General features: G+C 42.4%; 1 protein-coding gene across 7 annotated transcripts in view; it reads right to left on the minus strand.

Moving 5' to 3' along the window:
- MVB12B (multivesicular body subunit 12B) overlaps positions 1-17,120 on the minus strand; it is a 431,719-nt gene that overhangs the window by 105,720 nt on the left and 308,879 nt on the right. For all 7 annotated transcript variants that reach the window (XM_063936805.1, XM_063936806.1, XM_063936809.1 and 4 more), the window contains one exon: positions 10,259-10,353. In XM_063936805.1, coding sequence (XP_063792875.1) covers positions 10,259-10,353 — 95 coding nt within the window. The remainder of the gene's footprint in view (positions 1-10,258; positions 10,354-17,120) is intronic.

Genomic DNA, 17,120 nt, shown 5'->3' on the forward strand with positions numbered 1-17,120 from the left:
TTCAAATCCAGTCCACATCATGAACAAGACATCAGCCAATAAATCGGGAATTACTTACTCCGGCGGTCACAAAGGGCTGCCTAACATTCAAAACATTTAGTATTGAAGGTATTAAGGCCAGCCGTCTTTTTATTAATGTCTCCTAGGTTTTGGGTCTTACTACAGAAAAGCCTATAGAACAAACTCGCAGGTAACAAACGGCATTTATTATTATAATTATTATTACTATTAGTTATTTATATAGCGCACACATATTCCGCAGCGCTGTACAAAGAATATTTGGCCATTCACATCAGTCCCTGCCCCAGTGGAGCTTACAATCTATATTCCCTATCATATGTACAAACAGACACATTCACACTAGGGTTAATTTTGTTGGGAGCCAATTAACCTACCAGTATATTTTTGGATTGTGGGAGGAAACTGGGAACACACGGAGGAAACCCACAGAAGTACGGGGAGAATATACAAACTCCACACAGTTAGGGACATGGTGGGAATTGAACCCATGACCTCAGTGCTGTGAGGCAGTAATGCTAACCATTACACCTTCCGTACTGCCCATAATAATGATACCTGCATAATGGGATAAAGTTAGAACGCAGATTTTCACAATGTCGACAACACAATGTTGACAGTTATGTTGGCGTTGTTGAAATGTCGAAATTGAACATGTCAGCATTTGCAGATTGTCGACATGTGGTCGACATTCTGCAGGGACTGGACGATTAGGCTGTGGCAGCGGAGGTCCGAGTTAGGCTACGGGAGTGGAGGGTTAAGGGTTAAGTACTAAGGGGAGGGTTAGTGGTTATGGTTAGCTATAGTCAACGGTGCAGGGTCCACCGGAAATCATCATGACGTTATTGCCAGACCTATAAGACACCACTGGAGAAGTCACATCTACCGTTCAGCAGATTGTGGTGTTGGTTTTCTGTTTCTGGTCCTTGGATTACAATAATGATATTTAGGATGATGCACTTACAAATTTAGGGTTCACGTTAGAGCCTCAACAAGGAAATAATGCATTGCATTGCTCTTAATATTTAGACACAATCCCCAACAGTATAGGATTTAAATCCAGTAGCCAAAGAAGTGGATAAATAATGTAAATGAGCATTTTTTTACCTTTTAACAAATTAGTTCCATGAGGACTAATAAAACCCCCCACAGCCGTTGTATAATCAATAAAAGAAATATGTGCAGGCATAAATCAGGTTTATTCTTTAAAGTATCATTTTCAGAGTTATTTTTCATTTCATTAGCCGCAGTGTCGCTCTTTTCCATAAAATATTTCTTTTGTTTGCAGAATGTAAAAGAAAAAAAAAGAAAGCTGGACGCAGACCTCACTTGCAGGCACCACACTTGAAAAGCTACAAATACAGTATACAGGGATACATTTACCAGGACTGAACTACCATCTACCACAAATATGTGCTTAATCACATTATTATTCTGCTTATGAACCAACTGTAATCAGCACTTCTAAAGCTGTACTTCATTAGAACTCACTTATAAAATTGTAATAAGTTACAATTAGTGGTGGCTAGAATTACCATGACAAGACATGTAGCAGTTTTTTAAAGGTAGCAGTTTTTAAAGGTAAAGTTTTATAAAGTATAATCGCTCAACTCCTTAAGGCAGCCTCATCTTCAGGACACTACAGGTCATACCCGGAACTCAAACTAGGCACTGGATCCATATGGTTCAATACATGCAGCAAACCATCTGCCTTGTACATAACAGAATGGGTATCCGGTCTTTATGTTGACACTCATTAGGTGGACCACTATTGGTCTACATGCATTAGGTAGACATGGTCACTAGGCTGACATGGTAAAGGTTGCCTGAAGCATGGAGAGCGAAGCGAGCTATGTGAGGGGACATGGTGCACTAATTGTGGTTCCCACTACTTACGAAGAAAACTACACCAATTTATTTTTAAACCTCATGTCGACCTTTTTTCATGTCGACCTAATGACAGTGTCAACCTATTTCAGGTGTCGACCTAATGACTGTTGACCTAGTTACTGTCGACCCAACAATCCACACCCACAGAATCCATGCCCACATCATGGATTATAGTAGTGCAGAATGCTCTAGGACACTGTTTGTCCAGCTGAAAATGGCATGGTAAAGACACTATAAATGTCACTGCCAAGTCATTAACTTCTACTGGTCTGCCTAGCCGCATTCCTGTCACGATAATCATGAGAGGTGACAAAGACTGTATTCATTAAATATGTGGAATCTAAAAGCAACTATCTATATAATATTGATCAGTTATTGTGATATAAAATAGATGTCTGTATATCCTGACCTAGACATATATTCCAAGACTAATAAACACAGATCTAATGTATCATTATATCTTATTTTGGACAAGATGCACAAATAAGAGAATAAGTCTGCTTACAGATGCAGAGGGGGACAGAACCTGTCTAATTGGCTCCGTCCGCTTAACATTGATGATGTATGTCAAGATGAGCAAACAATATATTTATTACATACTAATACTAATAAATAAAACATGGGCAATTGACAAAGACAATGGTTTTTAAAAAGACCGTTCTTAAATGACAAACACATAGTATATTATCTTCACACATGGAACACCCTTCATCAGTCCCCTGCAGGACTAGCCGTTCACGTCTCTCTCTATCCGATTAGTCAGGTGCGCAATCTCACCCTCACATGCCTTCAAGGCAAGTCAACCCCACTCATTTCTCAAAGCAGAAGAGATTGGATTTGCGCTCCCATACAGGTTACTAATAACACAATAGAACCAGCGTGCCCCACAATTTTCCTTCCCACTCACAGAAGGTATATATATGTTATATATACTTTGTCCTGACAGATAATTTGTCTTTCAACAGAGACCTAAGTAAAAAAACAAGAACTGTAATAACATTTGGTCCAGTTAAAAATAAGCTGATGACCTCCTCAAGAACCTACAGTTCTTGTCCAAGCGTTCACTCAGCAAATCTGTTTCATGCACAGCATTTATATATAAATGTCACTGCATTATATACCTGACAGTGGTGAAGATGAACATAAAGACATCAGTTGTCGTCTGTATGATCACATTTTATTGGTAATGGTGGTTACAATTTCCCAAATATTTTCTAACCTCCATAACTCCACAATAGGTATATTCATTAGAAAGATATTCCGTATTCTTTAAAAATTATCAAGACTTACAGTGCCGTTATCAAAGAGCTCCATTTTTGTATCACCTGACCTCAAAACCTTATCCCACACTTTAGATGGCTCACTGATATTTCTGGCTTTGATATGGTTTTTTATTCAGTAATAGCTTCTTTCTAGACACCCTCCCACACAGACCATTTAGTATGCACAGCTCTTGATGCTTCACTCTAGTCTCAGCCACTGAACTTTGTAGCTCCTTCAAAGTAATAGTTTTTGGCATCACTGTGGCTACCCTCACAAGTCTCCTTACTCCGTCACGGAGTCCTGAGCATGGTCTTGTCCAAGAGGCATGATGCAGCTTCCGATTCCACACAATTGATCTACCAGTGTTCACTGGGATTGCCAAGCACTTGGACGTTATTTTGTAGCCTTTTCCTATGTTCTGCATGTCTTTAACATTGCTCTTCATTTTTTTTAAATGCTCTCTGGTCTTCACTTTCACAGCTTTCCTTCAGATTCACAGTATAGCCAATGTTATTTGAATGAGAGGGCCTGAAATCCACAAAAGCTGACCTTTTTTAAGGAGTCACAGGTGGAGGCTAATTGAAAGCCAATTGTTAGGGCAATACTGTATATTTTATCTGAGCAAACTTGGAGCTTGCACAGCACAGGGGTTGAATACATAAGCAGCACTTCCCAGTTTTTATTTATACCTTCAGGCAAATAATGACTTTTGAGTATGAAATTGTACTGTACTGCAAGAGCCTACTTGTTGAAATCAAAATAGTGTCTGAAACAATCTACTCATTTCATTTGTAGTACAGATAAATCTGTCCACTCTTTAGGAGTTTGTATAGTTTTGAAAGCCACTGCATATGTATGTATGTATGTATGTATTTATTTGTACACATATATATATATATCCAGAATTTGCCCCGGCACTCCTCCTGGTAACTGGCTGAGGAGCACTTCCTTGTGGACATGCTAGTCCACCCACATGTAGTAAGAAGAAACAGGTGGCACTCACAGGCTTGCAAACAATGTTGAACAAACTCCACACCGTGAAGTGTTTATTGGAAACAACAGGTGACGTTTCGGGGACACATCCCCTTCCTCAGACAACAAAGCAGTGCATACACAGTGAATATATAGCTTGATAAACCCCACTTACCCCCACAATCATGACTCTCAGCTGCGTGGACCACGGAGTGCCCCGGCGTCTCACATCCCGCACTTCCGGTTTCGGCAACACGGCCCGGCCGGAAGTGACGCAATCAGGTCAGCCGGTTCCTATGGCAACGCGCTGGGAGCCCTGAAATAAACACTTCACGGCGTGGAGTTTGTTCAACATTGTTTGCAAGCCTGTGAGTGCCACCTGTTTCTTCTTACTATATATATATATATATATATATATATATATATATATATATATGCCAAATCATTATGACCTCCGGGCAGAGGAGGACCTTGTGAGTGGTGGGCCTAGGTGCAAAAACAGGCCACCCTCCTCCACCCCAACCCAGGTTTACAATATGCCACACAGTAGTGGGTGACAGGGAGAGGCAAAGGGTGACCGTGTAAGGCAGAGGGTTACAGCGGAAAGCAGGGGATGACAGAGAGAAGCAGTCTGTGACACGGGTACAAGCACAATGTCCTGCACAGTGCAGAGAACAGGGGGTATTTACCTTGGTGAGGGTAAGAACACAGTGGCCTCTGCTCTGACCATGACAGGGCCCCCACCCCTTGTACTTTCCTCAGTTTGGTACTCGGTCAAGCTGCCTTTAATTCACAGACAGCAAAGAATCAAAAACAGTTGTCTGTTAATTAGAGGCAGTAAGTGGCTGTGATCATATACCTGAGGTCCTTGTATAGCTCATCTCTCACAGTGTACCCTTCACAGTGCGCCCACCATGGCTGCCTCACCTGGTATGCTCGTAGATTGGATAGAAAAGAATACATGGAGCGGACGGTTATGTTGGGACCCTATTTAGGATCCTGCAACAACCAATTTTGTGTCATCGCTCCTAGGCGTGACCTTTTACACCAAGGGTAAGCCTACGGAATGCGCCCAAGATGGCTGCCTAACCTGTTGTGGATGGAGTATATAACTCTTGGCGGTTCTTACCCAAAATGACTTCTTCAATACTGCTTTATTCCTACTGGGCTCTCTAGGATTCATTTATTATTTATTTCTGCATGGTTTTTCTACCTGCTGTAAAACTAAATTCTTTGTATGATATGCTATGTCTTTGATACCTGTAAAGCGCTCTTAGGGGGATATCCAATTAGCCCCGGTAATTTATTGGGGCTAATTGTCCCGCCGGGGGCTATCTAATTAGCCCCGATAAGCCGGCGCGTGCCGCAGCTTATTGGGGATTTTGTTTCACCTGCCGCAGGCAGACAAAGCAGAATCCCCGGAAACAGCCCCGTTTTCGTCCGAAATACACAGGTTTCACTGAACCTGTTTGTTTTTGAGAGAAAGTTTTTTTTTTTTTTGTTTTTTTTTACAGGCCTGTAAAAAAAGAAAAAAGAAAAATCGGTCAAACATCGGAAAAAAGTCAGAAAAACATCCGAAAACTTCCGTTTTTTGGCCCCAATATTTCACCGGGGATAATTGGATATCCCCCTTTGTCTAATGGTAGAAAAAGTGCTATATAAATTAAATTGTAATTATCATCTGTGCTGATAGGTGGCAGAACTCAGTCCGGCATACACTCGGTCAGCCCTGAACTCTTAAGATAAGGAGTATGTCCCTCTGGCAGTGTGGCCCACCCAGCTCTCTGCACTGAGCCATTTATCCGACATTGCTCAAAATGGTCTGTGGGGAGGCCAGGGGGATAACTCATTGCTGGACTGCGCAGCAGTATGCCTCTTAGTCCTCGGGGGCCCCAGAGCAATGCACCTGCTGCACCAATGGTAGTTCCGCCTCTGCCACCAGGTGATTTTATGCAAAGTAGCTGTTCCACAGATAATGCTGAAATAAGAGGTCTGAATCTGTAGAACAGAAAGGCTTAAGTTGTGTAGAGACTAAGGAAGTGTATCGCTCATGAAATAATAGGTAAACATCACGATCTGATGATCTTTGAGTGTGGAATGATTGCTGGCGTTCGCAGCAGCAGTGAGAACATTAGCAAAGCGGCTGCACTGGAGAACTGATGGAGCAAGGCAGCCGTTTCAGTGTGGAGCAGTAAACAAAAAACTGAGTCCAGGCGTACAGTAACTCCTGTTTTCATATACGGCTACTGGATACTCAAGCGGAAGTGAGAGTGGGCAGACTTGTTCAGTCCTACAGACTGACAGCACTGCATTCATATTACAGAAAATCTGAATCAGCAACCAATTCAGATGACCTCTCAATGAACGGTACATCGTACATTACATCATATAAGCTATAGAAGCACAAGGCCTGCACATACGCCATCGCTATCTGCTGCCTCCAATTTGCTCAGGAACCCAGGAATTGGACAGTAAATGATCGGACATGGATCACGTGGTCTGACGAATTGTATTTTAAATCCCACCATGCAGATGGCCGGGTGGGGATATGAAGACAACATGAAAACATGGATTCTTGCATCGTCACTATCCGCTAACATAAAAACCTTATGGAACTGAAGATTTCAGTTCATCGCATTTGGGCTAAAATTCCCCAAGAAACAGCAACATTTAGTAGAGTCCATGGCTAGAAGATTTCATGCCACGCTAAGGGCAAAAAGAGGCACACCAAAGTAATGTATAATAATAATTATCTATCTATCTATCTATCTATCTATCTATCTCCGTCTCATACGGTCCGGCACTCACACCATAGGTCAAGTCATCCATCGGGGTGCAACTTCAGAGTATCCACTGGTATGTGGTTAACACAATAGGATCCTACAGATCTATTCAATCGCAGAAGGAAAGGCACTCTCCAATTTTTTAGTCAAAGGTGCTTCAATGTTTTGTTGCCTACAGGGTAGCCGACGTTTCGATCCCTCAACAGGATCTTTATCAAAGCATAAATGATACAGTCATAATGCTTATTGTCAGGGTTTCCATTCAGTCTGCATTAGCGATCTAAACAGCGGCTACCCTGTATGCAACAAAACATTGAGGCACCTTTTAGTAAAAAAACGGAGAGTGCCTTTCCTTCTACGATTGAGTAGATTCATAGGATATTATATATATATATATATATATATATATATATATATATATATATATAGAGAGAGAGAGAGAGAGAGAGAGAGAGAGAGAGAGAGAGAGAGAGAGAGAGAGAGATTTACTTGTCTATTTTAGAATACATTTACTGGCCTCGTTATGGCAGCACATGGTTAAACTGCCAGAGCTATATGACTTTGTAGGTAGCTTATGTTGTATAGGATGACAATACATCTGTAAATACACTAGGGGGTGCTCTAAGGTCTAACAAAACTAAAGCACAGAGTAGGATTTTTTTTCTTCTATTTATGTATAGGTGCACATTATTTGTTGTTTAAAAATAGGTCTAACTTTTGGGTGTAACGTTCATGTGAGCCAATTAGTAGTATTGGTATACGTGTATTACTGATGGTTGTGTCTTTATTGCATATTGGTGAGGACTTTTTTATTCTTGTGTTTTAGACCACTTTACGGCCCAAACTCAATTATCAGTGTTAACCGTCATTAACACGGTCTGATGCGTTTTTGTTTTTAAATATTCAACTAAAACCTGCTTCTCAATGGGCTTTAACGTGGCTTTATGTTCTTAGCCCCTGAGCAGGAGAAAACTCCTATTTTAATCTTGAGCTTTGTGCACTCCCCAAATTATTAATAATGCACTTAAAAGTTTTAAAACAGGATAATTTGGTCAATAATGACATGTCATATTTGGTGATACTCAAAAAGCAGAATGGGTTAAATGATGTGGGATAGGTATATGTAGGTGTTGTATTAATGGGAAAGTGTTTTTAAGCTTGCAGCTATGAGTTACAGGTTATTTCCTCACACTTAACACTGCTAAGACCAGGTAGAATATGACTGGTGGTTGCAGCCGAGACAAGCATTTTATAATGGAAAAGCACGACTACAGGTGTAGCATCCAGCCTCCTTGCATGTTAAACAGCCCTTCTAATCACGCCATGCCATGGAGTGACTCGGTAGCACCGTGCGTCTTTACGTAAGACTTTTTCCATTAAAATGTGTCTTATTGGTGAAGCAAGCAGCTTATGCTGATTATAATGATATGCGGCATGCCTATATTCTGTGTGTGACCGCAGCTGAACTCTGCATACGAAATGCTACGCTACAGTGTTTTTTCTAGAAATCACACACAGAATATAGGCATGCCGCATAGCACTTTAATCTGCAGAAGCTGCTTGTGCGTCTTATTCGCATAGCAATGCAAATAAGAAGCATTTTCTGCGAAAAGCAGACACCCGACGCTCATGGAGTTGCACGGGACCTGTTAGCTCACTCACGCCAGGCATATCCTCTACGTGGCGTAGTGAGGCTAGATGTAGGAGGACACATCTGTAGCTGGAGTGTGCATGCAGAAATCAACACTGGGTAAGTGCATCATACTTGTCTAGTAATGTGCAAATCACTACGCAATGTGTGAACAAAGAAATCCATACATCTTTTGTTCACTGACAAATTTGTTTTCTGTCGTTTGGGTCATTATACCATGCTATCATTATACCCACGTCTTTTTATGAAGAGGATTTTTATGAAGCTGCACATTTTATCCAAATACTTTTAATGGTCCATTTACTCATCAATTGACCTTTAAAAAGTACTTCTAGCAAAGAGCTTTATGACTGAACACCAGGCTCACAACTGTAGGCTTACTTAGATGGGACTGTAGAGCTGACTTATGAAATGGACACGTGTTGGGAGAAAAGAACTTCCCAGGTACAGGGAAACATGTAGTTGTGTACATTATACGCTAGATACACATACTGATGTTTGCCTTCTAGCAGGAAGAATGCTGCAAAACACACAACAATAAATCACTGCCTTTCAGTGGGGTTTTTCCCAATAAAGCTGCATTTATCATAGGCTTACAGGAAAGGAGGCTGATGATTGGCTCTCTCAGCAAGCTCCTCCTTCCATAGATGGGTATGCATTCAGAACGTCTCCATCTAAAATGTTGACATTCCCAGCATTGACATACGTTCCATCAGGGTTAGGGATAGAATTAGACAGGACGGAATACGGTCATTAGGTCGACACAGCTTAGGTCGACAGTCATTAGGTCGACATGAGATTTTCTTTTTTTCTCTCTCTTCATTTTTTGGACTTTTTCATACAATTGGGAACGGTAACCTTCCCCGAAGCATGGCGAGCGAAGCGACACGGTGCACTAATTGGGGTTGCCCGTCACTTTACGAAGAAAACGACACCAAAAAAAGTCCAAAAACACGTCGACATTTAAACCTGTCGACCAATTACATGTCCACCTAATGTCCATGTCGACCTATAGTCCCCGTCGACCTAATGACTGTCGACCCAACGCCTAATGACTGTCGACCTAAGCTGAGTCGACCCAACGATCCATACCCAGACTGACAGCACATTTTTTTTTAAAATATAAACAATGTCGACATTGCATCACTGTCGACACAGTGTAGATTGATAAATATACCACCCCTCATAAATGGTGCTTATCCCACCTAACTTTTACCTGCCGGCTTGGACTTGTAGCCACAAACAGAACCACTTTCACAGCACCTGCTCCGCCCAATTTCCAGTTTCGGCAGCCTGTCCACCGTTCACTATATAATGCCTGCAGCAATTGTGATCTGTTATATCTTGTGTGTGTGGGCGACTGCCAGCACTACCAATCTTGTTGCGTGTTCTGGCTGTAGCTTCTATTGCTTTTTAAATGCCGCAGTCTAAAAGTTTAATGTATCTTATGGTTTGGTGCAACCAACTGGCCAATACAAATACAGCAAATGAAAACTTTCAGGCCTGAATTTCACAAATGCAAAGTGAGTATAAATTGTCAAGCCATATGGGAAAAAGGCTCTAAAACCTTTACGAAAATGTGTGATCGCCAACGATCAATAATACTTGTGAAATCTTTACTACAATTACAAAGGTTTTACAAACAATCTTAATAAATGACAGAGGAGAAATGTGAGCTCACCAGATATCGCATACAGGTTGGACTGCTGATTTTCAAAGTCTGGACGGGTGTTATTCCTACCCTTGAAGGTAGCAGGAAGGGTCAGGGATATATGTCTGAAAAGAGAGAAATCGTTATTTGAAATACGTCCAAGAAAAACTGTCGGACTTTACACACAGTGCAAACATGTTACATGTTATCTAACTGGCAGATTTAATCAGCCACAGCAGGTTTCAGCTCCCAGGTTTAGTGCCCGCAGGTATTCAATTAATGTCCTAGCAAGTCCACGAGGGTGCACTTAATGCAGATTACTACTTGCTCCGTCCTAAGGTGCAAACGGAAATCTGCATTTACTATGGCTTACTGCAGGAAATAATTGAAGAGCTCCTGACACTTAACCCAGGAGATAAAGCACCAGAGTAAGTTCCATGGCTAATTGAATCTGCCCCTACGTTAGGTTACAGCAGCCAGGGCCAATGCATTTTTAACGTATATGAATGAAAACCCCTGAATTACATCAGTAACAAGAAAAGTTAGTGCTGGTACCTGTGGAACCTTTTGTACACTGCAACGGACTATGATGGCGCTATGTAAACAGCTATTATTAAATAAAATAAAGCCTAACTGGGGAATCTACAAATGACTGGTAACACAAAGGTCATATCCACTTACTGATTTTATAGACACTATTCAGTAAGTATTTCAACCGGCCAGCATGCTAAATGCCAAATCCCCCCCCCCCCCCCTCTGCGACCGCACCAATTGCGATTGCGCGGGAATTAGTGCACGGTTATAGAAATTAGGGAAGCCTCCTGCCATCGCAGCGGCTGCATGTGATATCACACAGCCGCCCCAATAACGCCCACTCCATGCCCCGCCGTTTGCACCGCCACGCCCCCGTTTCCCTGCTGCCGCCCCTGCCACGCTCAGTCTCCGCCTTGGAAACGGAGCGTTGATGCCCTCCTCCCGCCCTGTGAATGTCTCTGCCTGTCAATCAGGAAGAAGCCTTCGCATTAACTACGGGTCACCCACAGAAAATGCGGGCACATGCACAGGACGTTGCCTGCGCATGCGCCCGCCGAACGCAGAAATTCCGGATGGATCACAATTTGCGATCCAACCTGAATTAGCCCCCATGTCCATTTAGGGCCTATCTTCAAACAAGTTACTAGCTAACTTGCTATTCACATACATTTTCTAAACCTTACAAGTTTGCAAATATCTACTCAACACCTGTAACATTAGGTGTAACCCTACCAACTGTCTCTGCTTCAACCGCTGCGGGAACAAGCAATAGCGTATATGTAACAGAAATGACTGGATAGAAGGATGTAACGTTGCCTCGCACATCCAGAGCTGGTGTTGCTGCCTGCACATGGAGCAGGAGCATATGGCAAATGAAATACAAGTATAAAGACTGGCTCCCCCCCAAGGAGGTAATCTGGGACATGTTTCCATTCACATTACAGTTTTTACAATTAATCATCATTTCAGGGAACCAGGCTGACACAAACAACTAATTTATGTTTGTAATTAGAACAAACTCCATCACATTAGGTACAGAGGAAGAAGATTGAAACAATTACATTTTTAACCACTTAACGGCTTATCTAAAAATGTTCATGTTTTCAACCAGTAGCTTCAATCAGGATACTTACGGGCACTGCACAGTGCGGACTGTCAATATCTCCTCCTTAAATATTAATCCCAATTTGTAATATTTAAAAAAAGAAAAAACAATTCCCTACTACGTCGAATGGTGGTGCCCCTTACCTTGGGACACCTAAAGATACCAAACCTCCATAAAAGAGCATAAACCCAGTCCTACTTTCTGCTGGATGAGGGCTCCTCTTCAGCCCACTGACATGACATTTCCAAGGCCTAACGCAAATAATGACTGCACTGGCACGTGTAATGATGTCAGCTGACTAGTGCGGCATAATGACAAGGTGGGAGCAGGCCAAATCTTATCGCCTACCGCTACAAAAATCTGTCCATCGGGTCCTCCACAGCAGCAGTAGGGGAAGAGGGTCCGGGTGGGAGGGGGAGGGGGGAGGGTAATTTTCCATTAAAATTGCCCCAGGCCCAATGATAACTATGGATAGAATCAAAAAATGTTGTGTTATGGCATCAGAATTGGGTACAAGAGTTGTTGGGTGTAGAAATTAAATATTGAGACACGTGGGTGGTGGTGGTTGGTGGGTGGTGGTGGTGGTTTTTTCATGTCACGCCGAAATGCACTGGGACTAGGTACATAAAAGCAGCTAAACCCAAGCTAATTACTGGGCGTGCTGCCCAGACAGCAATTTGGGCGCCCAAAAGCCAAACTTTTGGCAGATTTCTGCCTGCTGTCTCAAGAGGGTGCAAGCAGCCATAATGGGTGCTTGTGGCACTCATGCCCAGCGGAACAAACAATTGAACAGCTCCCAGTTACTCTAGATGGGAGCTACAGCAACATGAAACAACTAAAGAGATGCTCTGCAATTAAGGGGACATGTCTGCCAGTAAAACATTAAAATCACTGGTATTTGATTGTTTTATTTGTTTTCAGTAGGCAATGGAAGACACTTCATTGAACTTCATTGATTTGAACATTTTCTTAACATACCTTTCCCTCTCTCCGATAATCACCTTATCACCTGCAAGAACTCCTCCAATACTTAGATTTCTACAATCTCTTTTCCTGATATTACGGACCACAGCTTAACTGAAAACTAAAAATACTGTAGCTCTTAAGGAGGTATCAGTCACAGTACTCCACGAGAATGTTTTTGCATAGGTCATGCTATTTTAAAGTAGAATGTGACAATCTCACATATATACGGTGTGGCTGTGTCCCAGTCGCAAAGCCAGCTCCCCACCATGTGGCTAAAATGGTGGCTGCGGCACTGGAAGTTTTAATCCTTGTGATCTTTACATTTTTTAGATCTTTAAATGGCGCCAATTTCTAAATTCATTACCGACGCTAGGCGCCAGGTGCTTAAACAACTGTTCTTTGTTATTTTCCACAACCCCGGGTCAGCTACATCGGTATGCTGTTAACGAGTGTGAACTGCAGAGCTGCTGCACCAGGGACAATTGCCCTGGACTGCAGGGCTATAAGTGTGCACAGAGATGCATTCCAACATCAAGAAGGATTGTACTTCTGCATGCTGTGATACTCCCAAGCACCATCTGCAAGAGGTAATGTCTTTTTCAAGACAATGAGCAATAAACAACTTGCCTTTAAAGATAACTTATCTTATGTGTCCCGAGACCTCAAGAGCAGTGCAAAACACTATTCCATTCTTCAGCTGTTCTGGATTAAGCCCACTGCCTCCAAGCTCAAGTCCTCTGTCAGCTACCCTGGCAGAAACTGATCCATGGTGAGGGACCAGTGGGAATTAGCTGACACCAACCAGGAGGTGTTACAGCAGCATGTCCATGCATACCCGCAAGTAGGAAGTTCAAGTGCCTATGTAGGAACTTAGTGGTGGCCACAATTTATCCTCCCACTGTGCAGTGGGTAGAGTCAGTAACATATATATAGATAAAATGTTCCTATTTAGGAACAAATTTCATACAGGCGCTTTGCAGGTTAAATTAGAATAAAACCACATAAATGACTGTGCAACTCCCACTCAGTGCTCTGAAGTCACTGAAAATATACAAAATGAACAATATAGAATGCAACTATACAAGGGAGCGCATATATAAAAATAAACAATTTATTATAGTATTAATATAGACACTATAGTATCTTAATAAAACATAACAATGTAACCACATCAAATGACTTCAACCATTCTATGTGCCGACACTCTGCTAAATGGTAATGCAATCCCAATTGTAAGAAATCAGAGGGAACTTGATATTCCTAGGAATACTGTTTGCAACCAAGAGTCCTGAATGTATATAAATCACTGTAGATTCCACATACTGTGTGATATAGATGCAGTGTGGACTGTTAAAAACAGGATGATCTTTTTTAATATGGAATATATTTGTCCCAGAATATAGCCTGATTTAGGCAACAATGGCCCTCATTCCGAGTTGTTCGCTCGCTAGCTGCTTTTAGCAGCTTTGCACACGCTAAGCCGCCGCCTACTGGGAGTGAATCTTAGCTTAGCAAAATTGCAAACGAAAGATTCTGAAAATTGCGAATAGAAATTTCTTAGCAGTCTCTGAGTAGCTCGACACATACTCTGCCACTGCGATCAGTTCAGTCAGTTTCGTTCCTGGTTTGACGTCACAAACACACCCAGCGTTCGCCCAGACACTCCCCCGTTTCTCCAGCCACTCCCACGTTTTTCCCAGAAACGGCAGCGTTTTTTCACACACTCCCATAAAACGGCCAGTTTCCGCCCAGAAACACCCACTTCCTGTCAATCACACAACGATCACCAGAACGAGGAAAAAACCTCGTAATGCCGTGAGTAAAATACCAAACTTCTTAGCAAATTTACTTGGCGCAGTCGCAGTGCGAACATTGCGCATGCGCAATTAGCGGAAAATCGCTGCGATGTGAAGAAAATTACCGAGCGAACAACTCGGAATGAGGGCCAATGTCTCTCCACTTTTAAGCCGTATAAGAATAAATATGCCCGACGGTGTTTTGCGTAGTTTTCACCAGTAGATTTACATACCCCACTGTGACCTTAGTCCGGACGAATGCTGCGGAACACTACTGAACCCTATAGCACAAGGGTAACGGCAGGCAGATGGGTAGCAGAGACGGGGCGGCGGGCGGCCGTACAGGCAGCAGAGAATCCCGTGCTGAGAAGGTGAAGTTGCAGGCGGCAGGTATACCTTCTGAAGAAACCGGCATTTCCCCACTCCGGAGAAACGCGTCAAGGTGGGAGCCACATCATTATTGACGGATCAGCCTACCAACTTGTAAGATCTGGTACGGACCGTTAGTAACTCACAGCTTTGCCGTGTCCCAGGACTTGCAGTCTGCTTCACGGCTGTCATCTGCTGTCCTCCACTCTCACTGCCGCCTGCAACTTCACCTTCTCAGCATGGGATTCTATGTTGCCTGTACGGCCGCCCGCCGCCCCGTCTCTGCTACCCATCTGCCTGCCGTTACCCTTGTGCTATAGGGTTCGGTAGTGTTCCGCAGCATTCGTCCGGACTAAGGACACAGTGGGGTATGTAAATCTACTGGTGAAAACTACTGCAAAACACCGGCGGGCATATTTATTCTTATACGGCTTAAAAGTGGAGAGACATTGTTGCCTAAATCAGGCTATATTCTGGGACAAATATATTCCATATTAAAAAAGACCATCCTGTTTTTACAGGCCACACTGCATCTATATCACACAGTATGTGGAATCTACAGTGATTTATATACATTCAGGACTCTTGGCTGCAAACAGTATTCCTAGGAATATCAAGTTCCCTCTAATTTCTTACAATTGGGATTGCATTACCATTTAGCAGAGTGACGGCACATAGAATGGTTGAAGTCATTTGATGTGGTTACATTGTAATGTTTTATTAAGATACTATAGTGTCTATATTAATACTATAATAAATTGTTTATTTTTATATATGCGCTCCCTTGTAGAGTCAGTAACAGGCTATCCCTAATATTCCAAGTCAGTGGATCAAAAAAATCTGTGATTGTCTTGTGGAGCGAGGTCAGACGTTCACACATGGCTACAGATATACTACTCTTATTAAAAGGATCTGCCAAACATACTAGCAATCACTCATATCTACTCAAGCCGGTTACCGTAATCCCTTTTTAATAGACTTAAACCTCTTCTCCCCCTTGCCACTTCAAACCTATTGATTAACATCAGTGCTCAAGAACTTGCTAGCTTCTTTAAAGATAAGAGTGATATGATCATATTAAATGATTCCTCAGCCAGCAACCTGCTCAATACATACTTCTAGTTATTTTGGGTCTCTGTACTGCATTTCACATGGTTGACCACTCTCTTTTCATACAAAAACTACAATATCTTGGGTTTTTAGCAAACTGTTCTATACCGGTTCCCATTCTACTTATCAAATAAAATTTTCAGTTTTTACTTTTCTGGATCCACTAAAGCTGGGTACACACTGGTACATATATCTGCAGATCAGTGGATCTGCAGATATATCTATAGCTGGATTGGGCAGTGTGCATACACACTGCTCGATCCATCATGACTTACGTCACAAACCCGGTGGGCATTTACATGCGCCCGCCAGTTAATACGTCAATCACCGCCAGCTGCTGTAGCATGTGTACGGGCGGGCGGCTGACAGCCCATACAAACACAACGATGCACCAATATATCTGAAAATATATTGGTCATCGTATGTGCAGCAGAACTGACGCGATATGTCTGTGACGACTGCGTTCAAAGACATATTGTTGGTACACACTAGTCGATGGGCCAGCGATATATTGAACGGCCGATATATCGGCCAGTTTGTATCCAGCATTAGTCTCGGTTTCTTCCATCAGCTGGAGTACCACAAGGATCAGTCCCAGGCTCTCTGCATTTCTCTATGTATACCACCTCTCTTGAAAATTAACACTTACAATTTTCAGTATCATCTCAATGCGGATGCCACACAAACTTACATATAACATCCATATTGCCCACCATCTGTGTTGGCCTGCATTACTTAATGTGTTTATACCATTCAATCTTGGATAAGATCTCGTCACCTCTTATTCCCATCTTTAAAAAAACAACCAAATAATATGCCTAGGTGTTACCTTCAACTTAGAAATGTCCTTTGCTTTGCACATTCAATCAGAATCCAAACACTAACATACATGGCAAGTCAAATTCTGAACATCGATAAGAGCAGTCACAGGCTGGGTGAGATTAAGGATCTTACCAAGCAAAAATCCAATTACCACAAACCTGGGCTACTCTGCGGACCACTTCTCTGAATG

The sequence above is a fragment of the Pseudophryne corroboree genome, chromosome 8 (assembly GCF_028390025.1).
Source record: "Pseudophryne corroboree isolate aPseCor3 chromosome 8, aPseCor3.hap2, whole genome shotgun sequence".
NCBI lineage: Eukaryota > Metazoa > Chordata > Amphibia > Anura > Myobatrachidae > Pseudophryne > Pseudophryne corroboree.